This window comes from Nicotiana tabacum, chromosome 6, assembly GCF_000715075.1.
Source record: "Nicotiana tabacum cultivar K326 chromosome 6, ASM71507v2, whole genome shotgun sequence".
NCBI classification, from domain to species: domain Eukaryota; kingdom Viridiplantae; phylum Streptophyta; class Magnoliopsida; order Solanales; family Solanaceae; genus Nicotiana; species Nicotiana tabacum.
Genome location: NC_134085.1, coordinates 191,969,595 through 191,992,828, shown reverse-complemented (window position 1 = coordinate 191,992,828; position 23,234 = coordinate 191,969,595). Strand labels below are relative to the sequence as shown.

Here is a 23,234-nt window from a genome sequence, read left to right as displayed (position 1 = left end):
TTACAATAATTATAAAAGTTACTTAATTCTAAATTAAAAGAGAAAAATCAATAACCTAAAAATTAAAAGGTAAAAATGTAAAATGAGCTATTTTTGTGATTTTCATTTTTATAAAATAAATAATTACTAATTAATCCTAAAATGTAAAAATAAAGCCTAAATGCAATGCATGGTATTTTCATAATTTAAATAAAAATTAAACGTGTACAAAATGCAAACAATTAATAAAATTCTACAAAAATTCCTAAAATGGCAAATAATTAACGAAAAAGCTATTTTCTTGGGATTTTATAGGAGTATTTCGTATATGGCAAAAATCACATGCTCACAACTACATGGTATCAGATCGCTTAGGTTCCTTCTATGCGTTCTCCTCTTTTCCATCTTCCTGTCGTCATCTTCATCTCAATCCAGTTCTTTAACCTCTAACATTGTTCTTGATTACACTAACTACATGTAATGGAGAGAACTCTTTTAATCCCAATTCAAAGATCATGGAGTTTATGGTTTTATCGATGTGAGTTATCCTTGTCATTAACTCGTTGTTCTTAATGATAATGACATCTCAACTATAAACCCAACCTTTCAACAATGGATTCAACTCGAATCTATTGTTCTTTCGTTGGATTCAAGCTACTATTTCACAATAGATTCTTCAAGCTATTATCAAACCCAACCATATATACTCTAACCTTTCGTGAAGCTCAGGGGCAGATCTATATTGTAGGGAGGGGGTAATACGCCACCCACAAGCTTCGAGGTGCAATGTGCCACTGGCAAGGGCAAGGTTTCCTTCCAAATGACGGAAATTCGAACCCAGCCTGCAACGTGTATTTTGTTGTCTTGTTGCTTTTTTGGCTTACTGCAAATAATTATTTTTACTTGTATTTTTGTTCTTTCGGCTTGCCTCAAATACATGTTTTCATTATACATTTTTTGTGTATTTTGCTCTTTTTGGCTTGCTGCAAATACACATTTTTACATGTATTTTACTATTTTGGCTTGGTGCAAATATACTTTTTTTTGGAAGAATTCCTCTTTTTACTATCCTTTATTAATCCTAGTTGATTATTTTTTAATTAATTATTGACTTTTTTCTCGCTATTTTAGGTACTAGTCTCACTAAATGCTAAATTTAAAGAATCACATAAGTATTAATAAAAATGTGTTTAAATAGTAAAATATAAATAGAAAAAAGGTTTAAATTTTGAAAATGATGAATGTGAATTATATCAGTCTTTTAAATTTGCAATGATTTTTTTATCTTTCACCAAAAAGAGTGAAGTATTTGTAAATGTGAGTAATGATGACGTTATTGACTGTCTTCAGATTTTGAAAACTCGTCGAGGACAATTGCAAATAAAAAATCTATATTATTAGTAACATTTTGAAAGTTTTATGATTTGTGCAAAGTTATCATAATTATTATATTCTTTTTTCAAGCGATTTGCCTATATAAACCGAAACGAAGAATAATCCGAACATAAACCTAAAATGGATTAAACTGACCAATATTTACCCTACTTCGATAGTGAAAATAGTAATTCTATGCTCAAAGTAGTGTGACACCCGGAAGCTTCAAGTCTCGAATCCGCCTCTTGTGAAGCTTGGCTTCAAATAGAACGTTTTTTTCATGATCAAGTTTCCCCTCGTACTCTATAACTTAAATTTTAGTTTCATAACCTTAAAAAGGGCAATCTCTCCATTAATGAATATGCTCATCGCCTCAAATCTATTGCAGATGCCTTAATCTCTATTGACAATCCCATTTCTGAGATAGATCTTGTCCTTCAAATCCTCTCTGGCATGCCTTCTCAATATATTTTCGTTAGTACCTCTATCTTCACTCGTGTCCCTCTTCCTTCTTTTGTCGAAACTCGTTCTCTTCTTTTTGTTCATGAGTCTCAATTGGCGAGTATCTTTACTCCTCCTTCAGATCAATTAACCATAATTTGTTGCAAAATAAAAAAATTCTACTTCTTATGGTTGAGGTCATGGTATAAATTACAATAGAGGTCGTAACTTTAGTGACGGACAAGGTATAGGTCGTCATAACCATGGATACTCAAAGCCTTTTGTTGCCATGCTTCATCAATTCAACCCTCGACCTCGTGTTGACTTTATTTGACCAAAAGGTTTTAAGCCTTTTTTGTTAAGCCAATTTATTAAATAGACAAGGGGTGAATCCAAGTTAAAAGTAATAAATTCCAGATCTGAAGTTCAACAACTTGATGGTATGAGATCGTGTTCAAGTCAATGAATGTCGAGTTAATGCTCAATGTCTATTAGTAAATACGAGAATGAAAACATGCAATAAATGTGACCAATGGCACAAAATGTAATAAGAATAAATTTGTCACCCAAATGGTAGATGAGATGGATGATTCCTTCCTCTGACTAAAACGTGTGAACATAGACAATTGGAAGTGAACAAAGAGTTCTTGGATATTGTGAACTAAGGAGGAATATTTTGTAATGGAATCAAACAGGGGAGACAAGACAAGCTTTTTGTATAGGGAAATGTTCGTTCCTATACCATATATGAAACTATATTACGAAAAATATTCATAATTTGCAAATTACCCACCCTGCTAACAGATTTTCTACAAAATATAAACAACTCGTTAAAAATAGAATCCTGTTAGTTGTACAATTCCTTTAATAGGCGCGCGAATGTTGGGATATTAAGGATTCTTCCAGATTTTATCCAACGCAAATGTCAATATTAAATTTCGCCTGTTTCTCTCCAAAATTCACTACTTTGTTTTTACGACAATACTCTGTTTCACTGATTTTTCTGATTTCACAAATCAAAAGCGACTAAATTAGCTACAATTCTTCTGTAACAAGCACAATTATGTTGAAAATCACAATTATGCTTCAAGTGAATGGGAATTGGGATAGCTATGGAAGATATAGAGAATTTCAGACCGATGGAATTATAGTCGGAGAGGATGCGAGTTATAGCCTATTGAATTCTACAATAGCAGAGCATCTAATGATAGATACATCCGAAAAAATAATAGAAATCAAATACATTGTCAATGAACATTTTCCTCCAATAGAAATTAGGAACGATATGGGTGTCCGTGTATACATGGAGACGAAAAAGGAAAACAAAAGCTTAGGAACATATCCGCTATGTATAACAGTACGTGATTTCAATTTGGAATTGAGTATCACCAATTCGAACATAGTTGCAGGTTTGTTCTGTTACATTACTATCAAATTTTAGTTGTATCTTACTGATCTACAATTTATCTACAATATTTCTACAAAAAAACTACATGTCAAAGTCTATATATATATTAGTATTGAATTTCATTCTATCTATAATATTTCTACAATAAAACTACATATCATTTATAGCTCAATATGAAATATAGAATTTTAATATTTCTACAAATTAACTACAAAATATCTACAAAAGACAATGTAGATAATTTGTAGATATTTTGTATTCTGATTGTATATGAATTATTTTTTGTTTATAATATAATTGTAGGTAAGGGCTTCAATAGATTATATCCATACAGTGATAGATAGTGTGAAGCGCTATATTGTTTGTCTTGAAAACAAGAGATGTAGTTGTGGGCAATTCCAGCTTGATGAACTTCCTTGTGCACATGTTTTGGCTGCTTTAAGGCATAGGAATGAGTCTTATGAAAACTATTGTTCTCCTTATTAAACAAGGGAGATCCTCTTGCGTACTTATGAAATACCAGTAAATCTCCTACCTGATGAAAGCAAATGGAATGTGACATAACATATAACTGAAGAAATTGTAAATCCACCTTCGGGTGGGAAAAGACAACCAGGAAGACCTCAAAAACAAAGATGCAAAACATATGATGAAGTAAATTCAAAGAAGTACAAGGTTTCATGTGGCAACTGCGGAGTAGAAGGGCATAACAAAAGATCTTGCAAGAATGCTCCCAAAAAGAAATAAAATTTTATGTAGTAAACTGAATTTTTCATAAAAATTGCTGATGAGTTCAGGAGAATTATATTTGATGTGTAATAGTTTAGGCATTTTCAACTCTTAATGTAGTTAGTTTGAAATTGTTTTGTTTAATTAGTATTATGTATTGAGTTAATACTTTCATAGCTTGATTGGTTTGTGAATGATTTCTATATATATATATATAATACACATTTGTTTTATTATCTCTAGCACCCATCGATAGTTGTTAATGATCCTTACAATTTATCTACAAAATAACTACATAATCTGGAGTTGACAGAGTAACTACATAATAATTAAGTTGAAAAAGAGTTAACCAGTAACAATAATTAGAGTACTGTTTACTTTCAACAAGTGAATATAAAAACAACCGAATGTTTCCCCATTGTTCGAACTAGTATACTCAATAAAATAAAAATAAAAAAGGTAAAATAATTCACACACAAATATTCTACAATTAAACTTCAATAATCTTGTTCATAAACTTGTCTACTATCTTTCTACAAAACTAGCTGCAACTAAACAATTTAACTACATGTTCCATACAAAAAATTACAACTAATTCTTCTTCCTCCAGACTTGTGTTTTCTCGTTCACAACTGGTGCACCTTTTTTCGTTGCTAATCTGCCAGTCACCTAACTTTCACTAATTGCACCATTCTCTTACTTCTTCCTAGCGTAGTCCCATAGTAGCGCTCCATAGCGTCTACGATATTGCACCAATCTCTTATTAATACACTGCTCCAATCTAAAAAATAACATATCTACATTTGTCATACAATATATCTACGACTACATAATACAGTTAAAAACAAAAACAATATAACTACAATTTTTTATAATATATCTACAAGTTTAAACAGATTCAGAAAACTACAACTAATCTTCTACAAGTTTAATGACATGTTCATCTTCTACAAAATCATCATCAAAATCTATCTCTTTGCCTTTCCTTTTCGCTGAATTGATTTACCTTGAAGATTCACCAGCATCAAAATCATGTTTTTGTTTAGTTCTAGCTTCTATCCTAGCTTGACGAGGGGAAAGCCTATGCTTCCTCTCTTCATTTGCATGAGCAGATTTCTCATGCTTTTTCGGTGAATGTAATGATAAAACACCCAAATCAAAAGAAGGAACATCTGCTTCTTTAACTTTTTTAGGGCTGTTCTTTGAAGCTCTGTTCTTCTTCATTGAAAATCTTTGAAGCCAGTCGTTAATAGGTGAATGAACTTTGAAGAATAGTAGAAATTTTGACTGATTTTAGAAGAAAGAACTTGAGAATAGTCGTTAATGGATGGTTACTAATTTTCGCTAGTTTTAGAAGAGGATATAGTGGGTGATTGAAGAGGAAATCGTTGGCTTGATACGTGGGTGAGGGGGTGAGATTTGGAGAGAGAAACGTGGGGGAGTGGGAATATACGGTAGAGTTAAATTAGGAGACTAATTAATACCATTAAAACCCCTAAAATGTACATAAATGATAATTAGGTATATAAAAGGTAATTATATTAAAAGTTAAGCATGGATGAAAATATAGTTTGTTATATGACATAGGAATGTAAAAATCCCTTTTGTATATTCTTGATAGTCAACTCTTTACCGGATGTTCTTTAATCAAAAGTCCAGGAGCCTTTTTGTTCCCCCTCTTATTTATAAGAGATATTCCTAGAAAACCCTAAAAAGTACAATTGGAGGAATATTCAAAATCCTAGGAACATTCTAAACGTTATTGCTGTTTGTTCTCTACTCGACCTTGGCGCCGGTTTCTCTCTGGGCGACTCCTCACCACTGAACCGTGCTTGGTTTCGACCTCGACCTTCACTCGTCCGTTTGCATTCACTAAACTCGACCTAATTTTGAGCCATACAGACTAGGCATGCAAAATGTTTTGACTGGTTGTAATTGTCTCTAATTTGGATGAAAGAGATCGTGAACTGTTATAAATACCGATAGTATTATTAATAGCATGCATGACATCATCAATATGGTATTACGATTTTTTTTCTTCTGATTTCTGAAGATGTTATCTTCAGAAAATAGCTTATGCGAATTACATAAAACTGAAGCATATTAAACAAATAACCTTTTAGTAACTATTTTGGAAATCATTAGATTTGCGGATGAGGTGGGTTTGGGCTGGCAAATCATTTGCGTATTGGCACCTTTTCCTTTTTTCCCCTCTAGAATCCACTTAGCATTTCTTTATTTTTTTTATATCCATTAATAGAAGTAAAGGACCTGCCATAATCAAGAGCGGATGCACCATTGAAGTGGTGTGAAGTGATATCACTTCGTTCAAATTTTTTATTAAGTATATATATTTAATATTATGAGGAAACGGATAAGTAGGACAAAATGACACTAGTTAACAAAAATTATTTCTTTGTGCGTTGGTTATGTGCTTGATTTTGCTCTAAGAGGTCAAATGTTCTAACCCCAAATAGTACACTTTTTTGTAAATATTTGAGAGAGCTTCCGTGGTTAAAGATTATGATGAAGTAGAATTGAAATCAGCACCTTTTCTAACCTAAGACTCAACAAAACCAATAGACTAAGGCTATTTTTTATTTAGAAATATGATAATTAAAGTTATTATTTTTGTTCTTTTATAAATTTCGACACCACTTATAAAAATTTCTGTGTACGCCCCTGGCCATAATGTGATGGATTATTATATGCAGCGGAAGCAATCCCAGTATCAAAATCACATGTAATTTAGACAACTAGCATAAACGAGATTTCACGGGTTACCTCTTGAAGCGTGAACATATCTCTTCTACCACGTGAGCCTTCAGTTCCATAACTTCTCAATGGAATCTCCATCACCCGCACAATCGTGATCCTCGAACGTTCCACGGTCTTCTACTGTGTTACCCAAATAATACCCGAAAATAGCAATTTCGTGTGGGCGAAATTTCTAGGAAAACTTGGCTGAAAATTTCAGCCACCATGTTCTCATCCCTCTAGGTGGAAAACCTTATGTATTTATAGCACAAGTTTTAAGGGTTAAGACCCTTTTCCAAAACCTGTTAGGTTTTCTTTTTCACCAGAAAAAGGATTCCTTTATTTCCTATTATTTAGGCACAGTAGGGACCACAAAATTTAATTAACAAGGCTTCCAATTATGGAATTAATTTGTAATATTCGAAATTAATATCCACCATAATTAATTACGAATTATTCCACTAAAAATTCATAATTACACTCCTTATTCAATTTCGAAATTCATCCATTAAATCTTATTTAACTCCCCATGTTAAGATTCAGATACGAATCAATTAAATTAAATTACTGACGATTTAATTTATTGATTATTTCCTTTAGACTTTCGCTTAACTTATTTCATGTGTCGGATACAAAATCCACCGGCCGGGTTTACACATGAAAACTTATAAGCTTTCATAAAGGTATATCATCAATCTCTAAACCGAGACATGGATTCCATCAACTAACTATTACTTCGCCAATGTATATTATTATTATCCAATTTACCAGGCATATTGACCCACGAAAGAATCTCGCCTTTTAATAAATCAAAACAATAATAATATACACAGCTAATAATAATTATATCAAGATTAAGAGTATAAGTACATTTAATGGCTAGAGAGTTTATTTTATTAAGTCAGTATAAAATACTTATCTCTACCTGGTCCGTTCAATACATACAAAATGTACTAGCACAAGAAGTTGGAATGAAACCATTCTCATAATCAAGATTAATTATATTTAATCTTGTGCTACAATCATTCCTGATGGTTTGTCCAATTCCATCATTAGATTGTGAACTCAAACTTTATACTTATAAGAACCGATGATTTAATCTTCCGTGTATAAGCTAAACTCTATACACTAAATCATCTACTATATAAGCAAAGGACACAAACTATTATATGATCTATTTAAAACTTTATTAAAACTGAATAAACAATTATTTCATAATAAATACTATATCTAAACCAAACTCATGGTTAATAGTATATATCCCAACAATCTCCCACTTAGACTTTTAACCATGATAATTATTAGAATATACTATATCCAAATGCATGGTTAATAGTATATGCCCCAACAATCTCCCACTTAGACTCATAACCATGCATCTACAACTTTCTCAGACATTCTTTTACATGACTGTCACACCTCCTTTTTCCGCACCCGAGGGGCGCAGGGGAGTTTTTTCCAATTAAAGGACAATCGAAACGGGATTGGTTTAATTATTTCAGAGTCGCCACTTGGGAGATTTAGGGTGTCCCAAGTCACCAATTTTAATCCCGAATCGAGGAAAATAATGACTCTATATTATAGTCTGCGTACCAGAAATCCGGATAAGGAATTCTGTTAACCTGGGAGAAGGTGTTAGGCATTCCCGAGTTCCGTGGTTCTAGCACGGTCGCTCAACTGTTATATTCGGCTTGATTATCTGATTTTATACAAATATGAACTTATGTGCAAATTTATCTTTTAACCGCTTTATTATTATTGTTTTTTAAAAGAAATGTGAACATCGCTTAAAACACGTCTTTGGACTGCGTCACATGAAATGCACCCACAATCTGGAACACGTTTTATTTGATGTTTTGGGATTTGGATTCGGGTCGCATGAAATGCACACCCAGGCTTAAGAAAATAAAATATTAAACACGCGCCTAAAGAGACTATCGCGCTATTATTTTGGGAAGACCGTGAAATTCGCTAAATGGTCCTTCCGAATTCTAAGTAATTTAAAACAAGTATTTACTGAGGGCCCCGCAATTTGTATTTTGATTCGGCGAGGCTCATCTCATTCTTATTTTTTTTAAAAAAAAAGAATTTGCAACGTCATGGAAATGCATCTCGGGCCACGCCACAATCAATGCGCCCGTGACTAGAGACATATTTCGACTCCGTTGAGATTTGGATTTGGGTCACATAAATGTGCACCCGAGTTTAGGGAGATAACATTATTAAAGGTGCGCCTAAAGCAACTAGCGCATTATTATTTTTGGGGAGGGCCGTGAAATTTGTTAAACGGCCCATCCCGGAATCTAAGTATTTAATAAATATATTTTGTGAGGGCCCCGCAATTTGTCCCTTTTATTCGGCGAGGCTCGTCTCATTTTATTCTTTATTATTATTGTTATTAGTATTTTTTTTTTAAAGGATGCCATTTTTATGTCTTTAACAATACTAAAACTTACGGCCTCTTTACAACTAAAATCCCATGACTTGTTAGAAGTTTAATAAAAGGAGTTTAGTGAATGAGTGTTTCGGTAGTAGTAACAGCATGCGCTAATACTATTTTTTTCGAATGACCTAACCGAAGGAAAGGACGAACAGATTAATGTCAAACTTATGTCATAGTATGACTAGTCCAACTTAATTAAACGACATCAAATAAACAAGAATAACATAACATGAAAATGAACAAAAATGCAGACAATGAAACATAGGCAGAAAATTTCCATACCAATTTTTATATTGCATCTCAAACATTCAACGTAAAGTTTATTTGTCTAATACATCGAGGTTTACTAACCTTTGCACCTCGACAAACTCAGAACGACAAACACGATTCCGACGGAACTCAAGCCGGACCTCTCTGAACGAAGAACAACGACGGAACCTCGGACAGCATCTCGATGTACCGGACCTCGACGAACCAAAGTCGACCTCGACGGAAAACAGAAAACTCGGCAAGGCGGGATCGCGGCAACCCACAACTGCTCGCGAACCGCAGCTACGACTGCTTGGAGGTTGACGACGTTGGACTGAAAATGGCGGACTGGTTCTGGAGGTTGACGACGGGGGGAATCTGTTGGTCGTGGTGTTGGGTGGTGACGGGAGGTAGTGGTCGACGGAGGGAGCTCGCAACGGCAACAATGGCGGATTCAAGGAGGAGGAAGGCGATGGTCGTCACTGTCGTGACTGGTTTTAGTTACGACGGGGTGAGGGACTGACTTGTCGTGTTTTCCGGCGTTCGTTTGGACAGTGGTGGTTATGGGCGATGGAGGAGTTGGTCCGTGAGGGTGTCGGAAGGGATGGAGGGAACTCGTTTGGTCCCGTTTTTTGTTGGTTTTGCAGTAGGGTTTGTTAGGCGTTGAGGAGGATGACGGGGTGGTGTTTGGTGATGGTTTTGTGGTGGTCGCGAGGTCGTTAATGGTGTTTGGGCGATGGTCTTTGGGCGGTGGTGAGACGAGCAGTGGTTTGGCTGGTAGTCCTCCTCTTTCAGGGTTTTGCTTCTTCTTCTTTTATGAAGAAGAAGCGTGAACAGTAGTATATTTTAAAAAATTCCAAAGTCCCTCCTTTTTCCCATTCCTGTCCGTGTTTTTGTAATACAATGCCCATAAAAATGAGCCCCACGCGTGGTGGGGTTCAAGGCATATGTCCCCCACGCGTGGTGGGGTTCCCCACGTGTCCTGGACACGGTTTATTATGGGTTAGGTCCGAAAATTAGGCCTAAAACCGGGTAGTTTGAACCCGAATATTATTCTTTTGCCCGGACCCGAGAAATAGGAACACGTTGCTTAACTAGTCCTATGTAAGTAAAATAACTACCAAAAATAAGACTAGTATTTAAACAAAATTATATCTTTTTAAATATTTTTTCAAGATTTAAAATAGCTACAAAATATTAATGAAACTATTTTTTTTGTAATTTTCGTTTTAAATATTAAGATAAAATATGAGGTAATATTTTTGTATTTTTCAAAGTTAAAATGACTATAAAACCTTAATAGAACTATATTTTATTTATTTTTTTGTAATTTTCGAAATTATATAAAGTACAAAATAAAGTGCAAATTTTGTATTTTTCAAGTTTATGAGAGATACATAAACTAAAATTATATATATATTTTTGTGATTTTTCTTTTTGCAACGAAATAAAGTAAAAATAGTTAAAATGGCTATATTAGACCCAATTACATATTTATGCTAAAAATGTGAAAATCCTCGGGGAGGGTCAAAAATCACGTGCTTACAATGACTATTAAAAGTCTTCACCAAATAAGGTTTTGTTAAAGAATCTTACCAAGTTATATCTGATGCAATATTTGTCCAGTAGTACTTTGTCGTAATTATCTAGTTTGGTATTAAACTCTTCAGAGATCCTGTTACCGAAACTATCCCAAGAATGAACACCGAACTACAATTTTCTTTAGCTTTCTCCCACTAAGACGAAGTACCACTAATATTACCTTCGTTACCTCACAACATTGAAATATTAGTGACTTCTTACTATAGTGTTCAATGTTCAAACATCACTCACACTCGATAAAGGCATATTATGTCTATTAACGTTCTCCCACTACTTAAATGCAATGGAACGTCAATTCTGACGTGTGGGTTTTGATGTTCTTGAACATCTAGTTATTTCTTTGCCCAGTTCCTGTAAAAATAGTTTACTTCTAGGAACATATTTTATTAAACAGTCCTTATCTAGAAAAATGCATTTGTTTTAACAATTGCCTTATTTTCTTTAGGACAATAAAATAAAGCTTCATTCGTTTTCTTGGATATTCGATAAACATGCACCTATCCATCCTTAGTTCCATCTTACATATCTGCTTTCCCTTTCAGCATATATGAGGGATAATCCTATATCTGAACATGCCACAGACCAAGCTTACATTCAGTCTACAGTTCTATAGATGTCCCAGGTACTAGCTTAGAAGGAACTAAATTCAGAATGTAATTTGAAGTTTCCAGGAAATATTCCAAAAATAAATAAGGCAAATCTGAATAACACGTCATTAGTCTATCCATATCCAAAAGAGACTTATTTCCTCTTTCTACTACACGACTCTATTATGGAGTTTACAGTGTAGTCAATTGAGATGTAATACCTATTCTGATATGTAACTAAAAAACTCTTTAGAGAGATGCTCGCCACTACAATCAAATTGTAGTAACTTAATATATTTCTTTGGTGCTTCTCTATTTCAAGTCTTAAAAACCTTGAATTACTTAATTCATTAAGACTTACAGTGCATCAAATAAATATATTAATATTTTGAGTAATCATTTATGAACGTCATAAAATACTCAAAATCTATCTCTTACGAGTATGTTCATTTAACCATACAAATCAGAAAGGATTCATTCTAGCTTATCACTAGTTTTATTTCCTTTTAAAGGGAAACATCTTTTAGTCAAATTTCCTTCCAAACAGGATCCACAAGTTGGTAGTGCCTCTACTTTCAATGAACCTTAAGGTCCATACTTGACCAACTTGAAATCCTATCCAGATTAATATGACTTAGATAAAAGTGCACAAATAAGTTTTACTCAATTTTGAAGAACATATTCTCTTATGAGGTAGACTAATATTGTTCTGTTCAGGAGAGACATCAATATATAATAACAAGGTCATGCATTCATGTACCACAAGAGATAAAGTGTTTATTAAGCTCAATAACTCAAGAGTTATTCGAAAAATAAAACAAATATCCATCTCTTATTTTGCCCAGAAATCGAAATTAAATTCCTTCTAACAAAAGTACATATATTGCATCCTTAAAATTAATGCCTTATCACTAAAAGAAAATTTTAACAAGTAATACGACAAATTGCATAAAATCATTGTGGAGTTGAGATAAAAATATTAAATAGATCATAATAAGTCAAAACACTGAATAGTAAAATTCAGACTGCATTCAATATTTATATACATACATGCATCTGGAATAATAAATTTCGATGGGAAAAGAATTATTCATGCAAAGTATATTATATAATGCAAGAATTATACAATCCAAAAATAAATAGAACCAACTCAGATGGAGAGCATACTATTATTTTCAGTCAATTGTATTTAACTTTTTAATACAAAATTTTTGAAACACACTACACATATATGTCATGCATCTTGAATAGAAATTTCGATGGGAAAGAACTACTCATGCAACATACATATGCAATGCCAGATTATTCACTCCAATAATTAAAACAGACCCAACTCAGATGGAGAGTATACTGTTAATTTAAGTCAAGTGAACATCATTTTTAATAGCTCTAGTTTCATTGATCCAACATGTATACTCAGATGGAGAGTAAGTACACGATATCAATTACTAGTATTTCACCTAGTGAGCTTACAATAAATTTATCCGATATGGAGGAAGACCTAAAGTCAACGCATAAATTTATTACTCACTTGAAATTAATAGTGGAAGACCATAGAAATATATTTCTATCACCACTTAATCATGATTGTATTGTAGTTACAAAATTGATTCAACCCTTTAAGCTCAGATGGAGAGTTAATACTGGTTATCAATAACTAGTAACTATAGCCAGTGAGTTCATAATAAATTTATCCGATATGGAGGAAGACCTAATGTCAACACATAAATTTATTATCTCACTATAAATAAAAAAATGAAGACCATAGGGGTTTATTCCCATCACCACTTTATCACAACCACGAACTTTTCTCTGAGGATTAAGTTCCATATTAAAAAAATGCTCAATACCCATTTAAACAGTCTTAAAATACTAAAATTAATATTTCACACTGTATAGTGGTGATTATTGTTGACTGGACTATTTCTGATAAATCTACCAAATTTCATATCAATCAAAAATTGCGACCAAATTTGGAAAATTATCATTTTAAGCATTTTTTTAAGAATTTAAAATATGACCTACATTTTTTTTATCATATACCAATTCATGTCAAATCGACATGTGTTATCATGTTCCAGAATAGACATATAAAATGATAGAAAGAATGACTTTTCGTATGTAAATCACATTTTAATCTGTCAAACCTCCAAAAAACTCACCTAAACGATCCCAAGTCGTCAAAATACGATGTGATTCACTGCATAGCAGTGAGTTCTTCTTAAATGATCGTTTCCAATGATTCTACCGAATTTCAGGTCATTCGGAGATCGTGAAATTCATGATAGCCAAAAACTAGACCAAATTCGAATAAATTATTTTTTTTGGCGTAGTCAGGATTAAATCCATGTGATTTGCATTCTTGCTATATATCATATCAAGTTAAATCATCATGTTTCAGATTTAACACAAATATAGCCGATATATAAAGAATAATTTTTCATATTTATAACAAATTCAATTTAATAAACTGCTTGAAAACCCATCTAAACGACCTCAAAATGCCAAAAAAACAACATGATTCACTGCATAGCAAGGAGTTTTTTTTCACTAGATCGTTTTCGATGAACCCACCAAGTTTCAGGTTAATCGGAGTCCGTCAAATTCATGACCACTAGCCTGTAACCAAACTCGGAGAATAACCGTTTTAAGTAGTTTCATGAATTAAAATAAATATGATATTGATTTCCATTCTCCTTATAATTACACTATGAGCTCAAGGCATATATTATTTTCTTCCTATTTCTAGGATATATAATATCTCCTTTTGCAATAAATTATCCTTTTATTAAATACATAAGAACCTGAGATATTATATTTTCTCCCGTTCAGTGAAAACCCCAATATCTCTTCTCATGGGTGGAGTTAGTTTCACTAGTACCCAAAGATAAATACTCTTTTTCTAGTTATGAACCTCCACCATTAATGTAGATTTCTCAAGGATAATTTTCACATGGTATATTAAACATATTTCAATGACTCAAATAAATAGACCATTTTGTGGATCCTACTTATTAATCATAATGCTCAATCCATGAATAGATATAATTTCACATGTACAAATTTACTAAGAATTTTTCATGAGTTCAAACAAACAAACCACTTCAGTGGTAACTATTTATTACTCGTAAAATTCTCAATTTACAAGTGAATATATATTTAGCTCATAAAATTATTTTATGGTAGACCATAGCTTAAAAGTCATACCAACATTATAAAACTCATACAACATACCGTCATATTTCACTTAATTAGAACCTCCAATCAGAGAACAAAATTCTTCATCGAAAATCCAAACTAGTAATCACGTAGGGCATGAAAATATAAACTTAAATTTCAGAAATTTTTTATGCACAAACATGCCAAACGCTCCAATCATTAGTCATCCAGGATAACAAATAGAGAATTTTACTTTCTTACAAAATAATTATATCATTACACAATATGAATTATACCTTGTAAGACCTAGTCAATAAAATCTTACACCTCTATTATTGAATTTAATACAACAACACGTTTATTTGCTAATAGTCAATATGTAAACCTATTATATGACTAGTATTTAATCATGGGGACCATGGGGAGTCATCCCCAACACCATTGAATTAAAAAAGAATTAAAATTATTAAGAAATAATTTCTAGAAAATAGAAAAACGTCCAAAACACAGTTCAAACGACCTCAAAAAGCCGAAAAATACCATGATTCACTGCTAAAGAAGTGAGTTTTTCTCACCACGGCGTTTCCGATGGACCCACCAAATTTCAGCTCAATCGGAGTCCGTCAAATTCGCTGACCTCCGAAAATTCCGGCTATTCGGTCAAAAACAGGTTTTGCGTTTTTCTAGGGTTTACCCCAAAAAATTCAGATAATCTCAATCAAATATCAATAAGAAAACATATATCTCATGATTATAAGAATAATCCATAAATTATGCACAGTTAATTCACAAAACAACAGTGCAGTTTTTCAGAAAACCATATATATATGCAATTCAAAAAATGCACATAAACACCATATTCTTGTTTCATGAAAAACTTAGTTATCTAATTAGATGTGAGTGAGCTCTGATACCAATTGATGGATTATTATATGCAGCGGAAGCAATCCCAGTATCAAAATCACATGTAATTTAGACAACTAGCATAAACGGGATTTCACGGGTTACCTCTTGAAGCGTGAACATATCTCTTCTACCACGTGAGCCTTCAGTTCCATAACTTCTCAATGGAATCTCCATCACCCGCACAATCGTGATCTTCGAACGTTCCACGGTCTTCTACTGTGTTACCCAAATAATATCCGAAAATAGCAATTTCGTGTGGGCGAAATTTCTAGGAAAACTTGGCTGAAAATTTCAGCCACCATGTTCTCATCCCTCTAGGTGGAAAACCTTATGTATTTATAGCACAAGTTTTAAGGGTTAAGACCATTTTCCAAAACTTGTTAGGTTTTCTTTTCCACCAGAAAAAGGATTCCTTTATTTCCTATTATTTAGGCACAGTAGGGACCACAGAATTTAATTAACAAGACTTCCAATTATGAAATTAATTTGTAATTTTCGAAATTAATATCCACCATAATTAATTACGAATTATTTCACTAAAAATTCGTAATTACACTCCTTATTCAATTTCGAAATTCATCCATTAAATCTTATTTAACTTCCCATGTTAAGATTCAGATACAAATCAATTAAATTAAATTACTGACGATTTAATTTATTGATTATTTCCTTTAGACTTTCGCTTAACTTATTTCATGTGTCGGATACAAAATCCACCGGCCGGGTTTACACATGAAAACTTATAAGCTTTCATAAAGGTATATCATCAATCTCTAAACCGAGACATGGATTCCATCAACTAACTATTACTTCGCCAATGTATATTATTATTATCCAATTTACCAGGCATATTGACCCACGAAAGAATCTCGCCTTTTAATAAATCAAAACAATAATAATATACACAGCTAATAATAATTATATCAAGATTAAGAGTATAAGTACATTTAATGGCTAGAGAGTTTATTTTATTAAGTCAGTATAAAATACTTATCTCTACCTGGTCCGTTCAATACATACAAAATGTACTAGCACAAGAAGTTGGAATGAAACCATTCCCATAATCAAGATTAATTATATTTAATCTTGTGCTACAATCATTCCGGATGGTTTGTCCAATTCCATCATTAGATTGTGAACTCAAACTTTATACTTATAAGAACCGATGATTTAATCTTCCATGTATAAGCTAAACTCTATACACTAAATCATCTACTATATAAGCAAAGGACACAAACTATTATATGATCTATTTAAAACTTTATTAAAACTGAATAAACAATTATTTCATAATAAATATTATATCTAAACCAAACTCATGGTTAATAGTATATATCCCAACATAATGATCATGCTAACTTGAGGCTTACACTTTATATCTGATTCATGCTCTGGTACAATGTTCTCTTAGATGGCAAAAGGGAAAAAAGAACGATAGAGACATCAAATTCTTAGTATCATCATTTAACTAAATAAACATATCCAGAAACCTTGTACAATTTAACGGGAAAAAAATACAAAAGAAAATGAAACTGATGACTCCATGATTTCACTGTGGAATTTCCACAGCCTGTATATGCAAAAACATAGTAAAAAATCTTCAAAACCTCTTATAGATATAAATCAAGAAATGGTAAATAAGCGTAAATGCTATAGCAATAATGATTTGTTGCCCAATTGAAATGCTCTTCTCTTTTTCTTGCTTATTAGAGTCTTCTGTCAACTTAGGAGGAGAAAATAGTAAAGCCATAGAAATGCAGTCCTCTGTTTGACCTTGAAAAACTGGTCTTCCTATCACATGCTTGTATTGTCCACCGCTCCATGTCTAAAATAAATCAATATGTAAAAATTGAAAAAGAAAAAAATAAAACAATTCATAATTCATTTATACTTGAAGATTCATATTGCAAATCCAAGAAAGATTTTAATGATTGTGTTTTCGTTTAATCTAAAATGCTGATAGGACAATGTGGTTAGGGTGGGGGCCGTAGTTGTTCGAAATTTTCTATTGAAAATGGAAAAAAGATACTAAAAGAAAAAGGCTGTGAGTGTAAATGGAAAAGTGGTCGTCTTGGTGCTGCTGGTAGGGCTTCTATAACGGAAAAAAAAAAAATAGCTAGGTTTTCAACTAGTAATTAAAAAATAGTCAGATTTTCAAAATTAATCAAAATTTAGTTAATTTTTAATGTAAAGATAAAATTTAAACAAAAACACCCTTAAAATTCCGGAAATATTCCAGCATAATATGCTGGAGTTCCAACATAATATGCGAGAAGTTTATATGTAGGAACTCCATAATTCCGCATATTATGCTGAAACTTTCCGTGTTTCAGCAAAATAACTAGCTATTTTTCAAAGCTATTTTCAATTACTAGTCCGAAAATTAGTTAAGCCGTGCTATTTTCACACATAACTGAAACATATGATGGCCCGTCATAATGGCCCATATGGGATATTTGCACAAACAGCCTTTTATGAGGTCACTATTTAAATTTTGTCACGGTTAGTCAAGTGATTAAATTTGTAAAAAAAAATAATTACCTGTAAGAGATCTCCAATGGTGACTATAAGGGAGTTTTTATCAGGCTGAAAAGAGACCCAGCCTTTCTTCGAATAAACATGAAACTCTGAGCAACCATTGCTAACATGCAAACACAATGAATGAGGAAACTCGGATCCTCTTATCAACATTCTAATCACATCATATTTCAAGGTGTTCATGTACTCTTCATCTCCTTTTATACTTCCCTTGTGCTTGTGGAGATAACAGATGGAGTTTGCTGGCAATTCTCCGAATTGCTCCTGCATCTCCCCATTTTCATGGATTAATTTTCTAGGCGTATTCTGCTGCAGGAATTGTAGTATTCGCCCAGCTTTGTCTTCCATGTCATCCAAAAGATTTCCCATCTTTACACTGTCGATATTAAAGTAATCTAATTAGTTTACTTGTGTAATATGAAGTGGAGCCTTAGAGCAACAGTAATGTTGATATATAAGTCACGGGTTCGAACTGTGAAAGCAGTTACTAATGAGCATTAGGGTAGACTGTTTATATCACACCCGTTAAGGTGCGGCCCTTCCCGGACGTAGTGCACGGAGCTACCCAGGCTGCCATTTGTACGACATGTCAAGGTGAATTATCAGCTAATATAATAGAATATCTCACGTTGAAAGTCATCATCTAGCATGCACGCGAATCATGAAGAGTAAGAATAAAATGAAAGAAAAAAATAAGTACTAGTACGTGATGCTAATGATTTTAGTTTGTGCATGCATACTATAAACAATGTAATTAACAAAAAGATTGTCGTTAGTGTAATATGCAGCAACTAATCAACTAAGGGGTCATGTTTAACATATCAATATATGTTCGAGTCAATAATTAATTATGCGTGAATGCTTGTTTACTTCAATGTTTTAAAAGGCGAGGGCGTAAGGCAAGACGTTATAATACAAGGCGAGGCAAAAGCCCCGAGACATGAAATATAAGCCCCATAGATTATTAGTTTTTCAAATTTATGTATTAATAATGTATGACACAAAAAATATAAAAGATACATTAAAAGTTCAAGAAAACTAAAAAGAATTAAAATAAACTCATATAAAATAAAATATCTAAGCATGTTTTACAAGTATAAATAATACAATATTATTAAAATTACTATAAAATATAAATTAACTACAATGTCTTAACTTTTAAATAATTAACAATCACAATTTCTTAAAAAAATATTATCAAACTGCATATTTTACCTCCTTAAAAGTAAATAGTTAATAAATTTTATCAACGCCGTAATTTAAAATATTACTCTTTCATGAATATATATAAAATTATTTTTAAATAGTAAAATAATAAATATATGATAATTTTGAGAGACATAGAACTAAGACATAAAGGTTTATCAAGTAAAGATATTATAAATTTGGTTATCTATTTTTAGAAGAAATATTCAAACAATATTCACCCTCACGATGTTCTCAATTAGTAAATATGCAATATTATGGTTCGTTGTTTGAGTTATTTACAATTTTCATGTTCCTATAGAAAAAAAAGAACTTTAATGATTCATTTGTTAAAGAATATTGAGAGTCATAGTGCAAATTAATGAATTCAACCTATGATTTGCATAAGAAATATTGGACGAGTCCCGAGCGTAGCGCGTTAAGCACGTTTAGATCGCACAGTCGAACGCTTGGGGGCGTAAACCTCACAAAACTAAGTCCCACACATGAATCTTAAGATGTTTTGATAGTGCCTGCCCGGGGTGAGCACCAAGGCGAGTCCCAAGAATCCTTTTAAAACACTGGTTTACTTACACAATTACATCATAGACACACAACCATTAAACGAAATTCGAACAGAGATATCATGACAATCCAGCTTCGACAATGAGAGTGATTGCATTAATCACTGTCCTTCAACTCAGAATATATTCGTATTATATAAATAGCACACTCTCTAAAACCATTTACTGTAAAAATTGTATTCATCTCTAACATAGAGGCACACAATATGTAGTTCCTCAGAAAATTCAAGCTAGATGCTTTTACCATGCAGACATGTGTCCTTTTTTGGGCTGTTTCGAATAATGAGTTATGTTGTTTGGATTGTTCAAAAATATTTATTATATATTATTTTTACAATTCACACTTAAGTGCTAAAGTATCTTTGAAGAATTTGAGCAATACAATTGATTCCTTAAATGACTAAATGGTAAAAATGATATAAAAAATTTCATACTTGCGTCTAAATCAATCTTAGTACAAACGATTGAGTAGTAAGTTTGTAAATTTGAATTACCTGAAATTCGAAAATCCAATAGGCCAAACTCCCTCCATTTCCTTGTTGAAATTTTGATCACCTCTGCACCAAACGAACTCTTCACTCGTCTCTCTATCTTCCTCTCCATGAAACTCCTCAAATCCATAGGGATTCTCTGATGACCTTGTCAATTTCGCCTTTCCCTCCGATGAAATCCTAAAGACTCCGTCGGCGACGGAAAAAACTGACTTGATCAGATCTCCTGAAATTCCATGGTTAACTACCTCAAAGCACCCAATCGTTGCGACCGAATCCAGAATTTTCGAAATTGAGTCATTGCTTAACGACTCTAATGACTCATAATTGAGTTTTGATGGATTGCGAATGGATTTTTGTCTGGGGAAGACTCGATCAGGAAGCCTGAGGTCTGGGACTTTGAGCGAATTTTCTAGAAATTCCGTGAGGATTTCATCGTTCGTGACGCAGGATCGCCGTCCAGAGGCGATCGGAGATGGCGGCGGTGCACGGAAGTCGATGACAGAATTCTCCGGCATTGTTTCAGGTGAAACTGCCATCTTTTTTCTTTTTTTCTCTCACTGAATCTAAAACACAGTGCTGATCATTGTGGCGAAAATGCTAGAATTATAAAAGAGGAGAAAAGAGGAGGAAGCAGTAATGATGGGAATGTTTGGAAAGTCGCATACAATTGGAGAATCGGCATGTCCTTTCACTTTTAATATGCTCTGCTTTTTCAAATCTTAACTCTGCTTTACAGGTATGATGGTTTCTCTTCTTCCTTGTTAAGTACCTTTTGCTACTTTGGCATTACTGTACTACTATATTGCCAGCTTGACATGGACATGGAGCTTGGTTAAATTGACTGATTCTGTTGTTTTAGTTTCTTTGTGGCCTTTACGAGTCTTTGATACTTTAGAGTTTAGAGTTTTACGACAGTTGAAGCTGTTGATTCATAGATATCCACATTTAAAAGATAATTTTCCTACCTTGAAATCAATGTATAGATTTCACGAGGGAATTTTCTCAGATATTATAGTATTTCCTTGACATAGTAAAAATGGTTTAGAAATTAAAAAGGAGAAAAAAAAGAAGTATTTAGTGGGATTTGATCCCTAATCCTCTAAGTAAATAACTCAACATTCAACCAAGTGCACCATTTAGCCTTTTTGGAACATGGGTGCCAGCAGATAATATTAGACAAATTCTAAAAAATATGTACATAAAATACCTAGTTTGACGGAAAGACCATGGGTTCACATGCCCCGTATAAATACCAACAAATCCGCCTCTGACCCCTCCCACCTAAGATCCAAGGTTGTGGGTTCGAGTCAACAATAAGCAATAACTCTAACAAAGAGATCAAAGGAGACGGAAAAAAAGTAGGAGTAGCATAATACAAAAACATTTATTTTGGTGGCCCAGGGCGCACATCTCAAGCACATGTGGCCTAAAGCCAAGGTTTAATGTGAGGTTTAATTTTTTTTTTTAAGGTTATAATGTATATGTTATTTGAAGTATATTCTTCTAGTTTTTGAGATGCAAAGTTGTTAATAATATTTTTATAATAATTTTTTTCAAGTTATTTCTTTCAACTAATTTAGCCAATCCATTTAATCTTTCATGAAGCATTATTGATCTTAGCTAAAATGTTATAAACTTTAATTTTAAAAAACTTCTTTCGTTGAGGCAACTATTATAAGAACTTTTGACAATATTCTATAAGCAATTTAAGCATTTGAAAAAGAAAAGTGTTTATTTGATTGGATATATCGATTATAATATTATCTTCTATTTGTACTATCTTGTTAAATCAATCTCAATTCATAACTATTCATGCTACCTATTTTTAAGTAGGACAACCAATTACTTTATTTACGTAGCTAGCCAAAAAAAATTCTTTTCTTTCATATGAGAGTCTACTTTTGTACTTAAAGTATTAAATATTATTTTTTAAAATATTTATAAATCTATTATCTCTATAAAAATGGGGTCTCCCAAATTTGGGGCCTAAGGCACTAGCCTTATTGACTACAACATTAGAGTCGGCCTCGTCCGGTGCTTGTACGGGAATTTGCAGCTATACTCTATATTTGTGCTACCTTTTAATCTGTATCCTATTTTTAAAAGTTATTGATTTGGTTGTCAGCTGACAAAAAATTCGTAATAATATGACAATTACCCCCCTGATAAATTTGCCGTTATTCATCGACATAACGTAACACGTTCAAGATATGCACGTATTAGCTTCAGCCATTGTTTTACTCTTTTTTTTTATACTTTGTCAAATTTTACGTATTTATATAGTATTTCTTATGGGGTTTTTTTTTTGGATCTCATATGTTGAAGAGTTTTTGGGACATACTTGATTACATGGCAAAATGTCAATGAATATCTGAATCAGCAGCTACTCACAATACATGCTATTGTGTCAACATATAAATGATTCAGATTCTAAAATTATTCTACATGTATATGGATTTATTATGATTTATTGGCTGCTAAAACTTCATGCTAATATAGCATGAAGTTGTTTCACATTGAAGCTAAAACTTCATGCTAATGTATGCTGAAGTTATTTATCATGCAGTCTATAGTTTTGCCATGAGTTTTATCCGAAACTTCAGCCTAAACATGCTGAAGTTATTTATCCTGCAGTCTACAGTTTTGTCATGAGTTTTGTCCGAAACTTCACTCTAAATATGCTGAAGTTATTTAGTTCATTTGCAAAAACTTCAGTTTAAACATGCTGAAGTTATTTAGTTCATTTGCAAAAACTTCAGACTAAACATGCTTAAGCTTTTTAATTCATTTGCTAAAACT

At 32.7% G+C, this 23,234-nt stretch overlaps 1 protein-coding gene across 1 annotated transcript; it reads right to left on the bottom strand.

The window, feature by feature from the left end:
- Positions 1 to 17,071: 17,071 nt before the first annotated feature.
- LOC107796648 (gibberellin 3-beta-dioxygenase 4-like) lies at positions 17,072 to 21,180 on the bottom strand. Its single transcript, XM_016619438.2, has 3 exons — positions 20,436 to 21,180; positions 18,176 to 18,548; positions 17,072 to 17,459 (listed from the first exon to the last, which is right to left on the bottom strand). The coding sequence occupies exons 1-3, from the start codon at positions 20,969 to 20,971 to the stop codon at positions 17,235 to 17,237; spliced, it is 1,134 nt and encodes a 377-aa protein (XP_016474924.1). The 5' UTR covers positions 20,972 to 21,180; the 3' UTR covers positions 17,072 to 17,234.
- Positions 21,181 to 23,234: the final 2,054 nt, after the last annotated feature.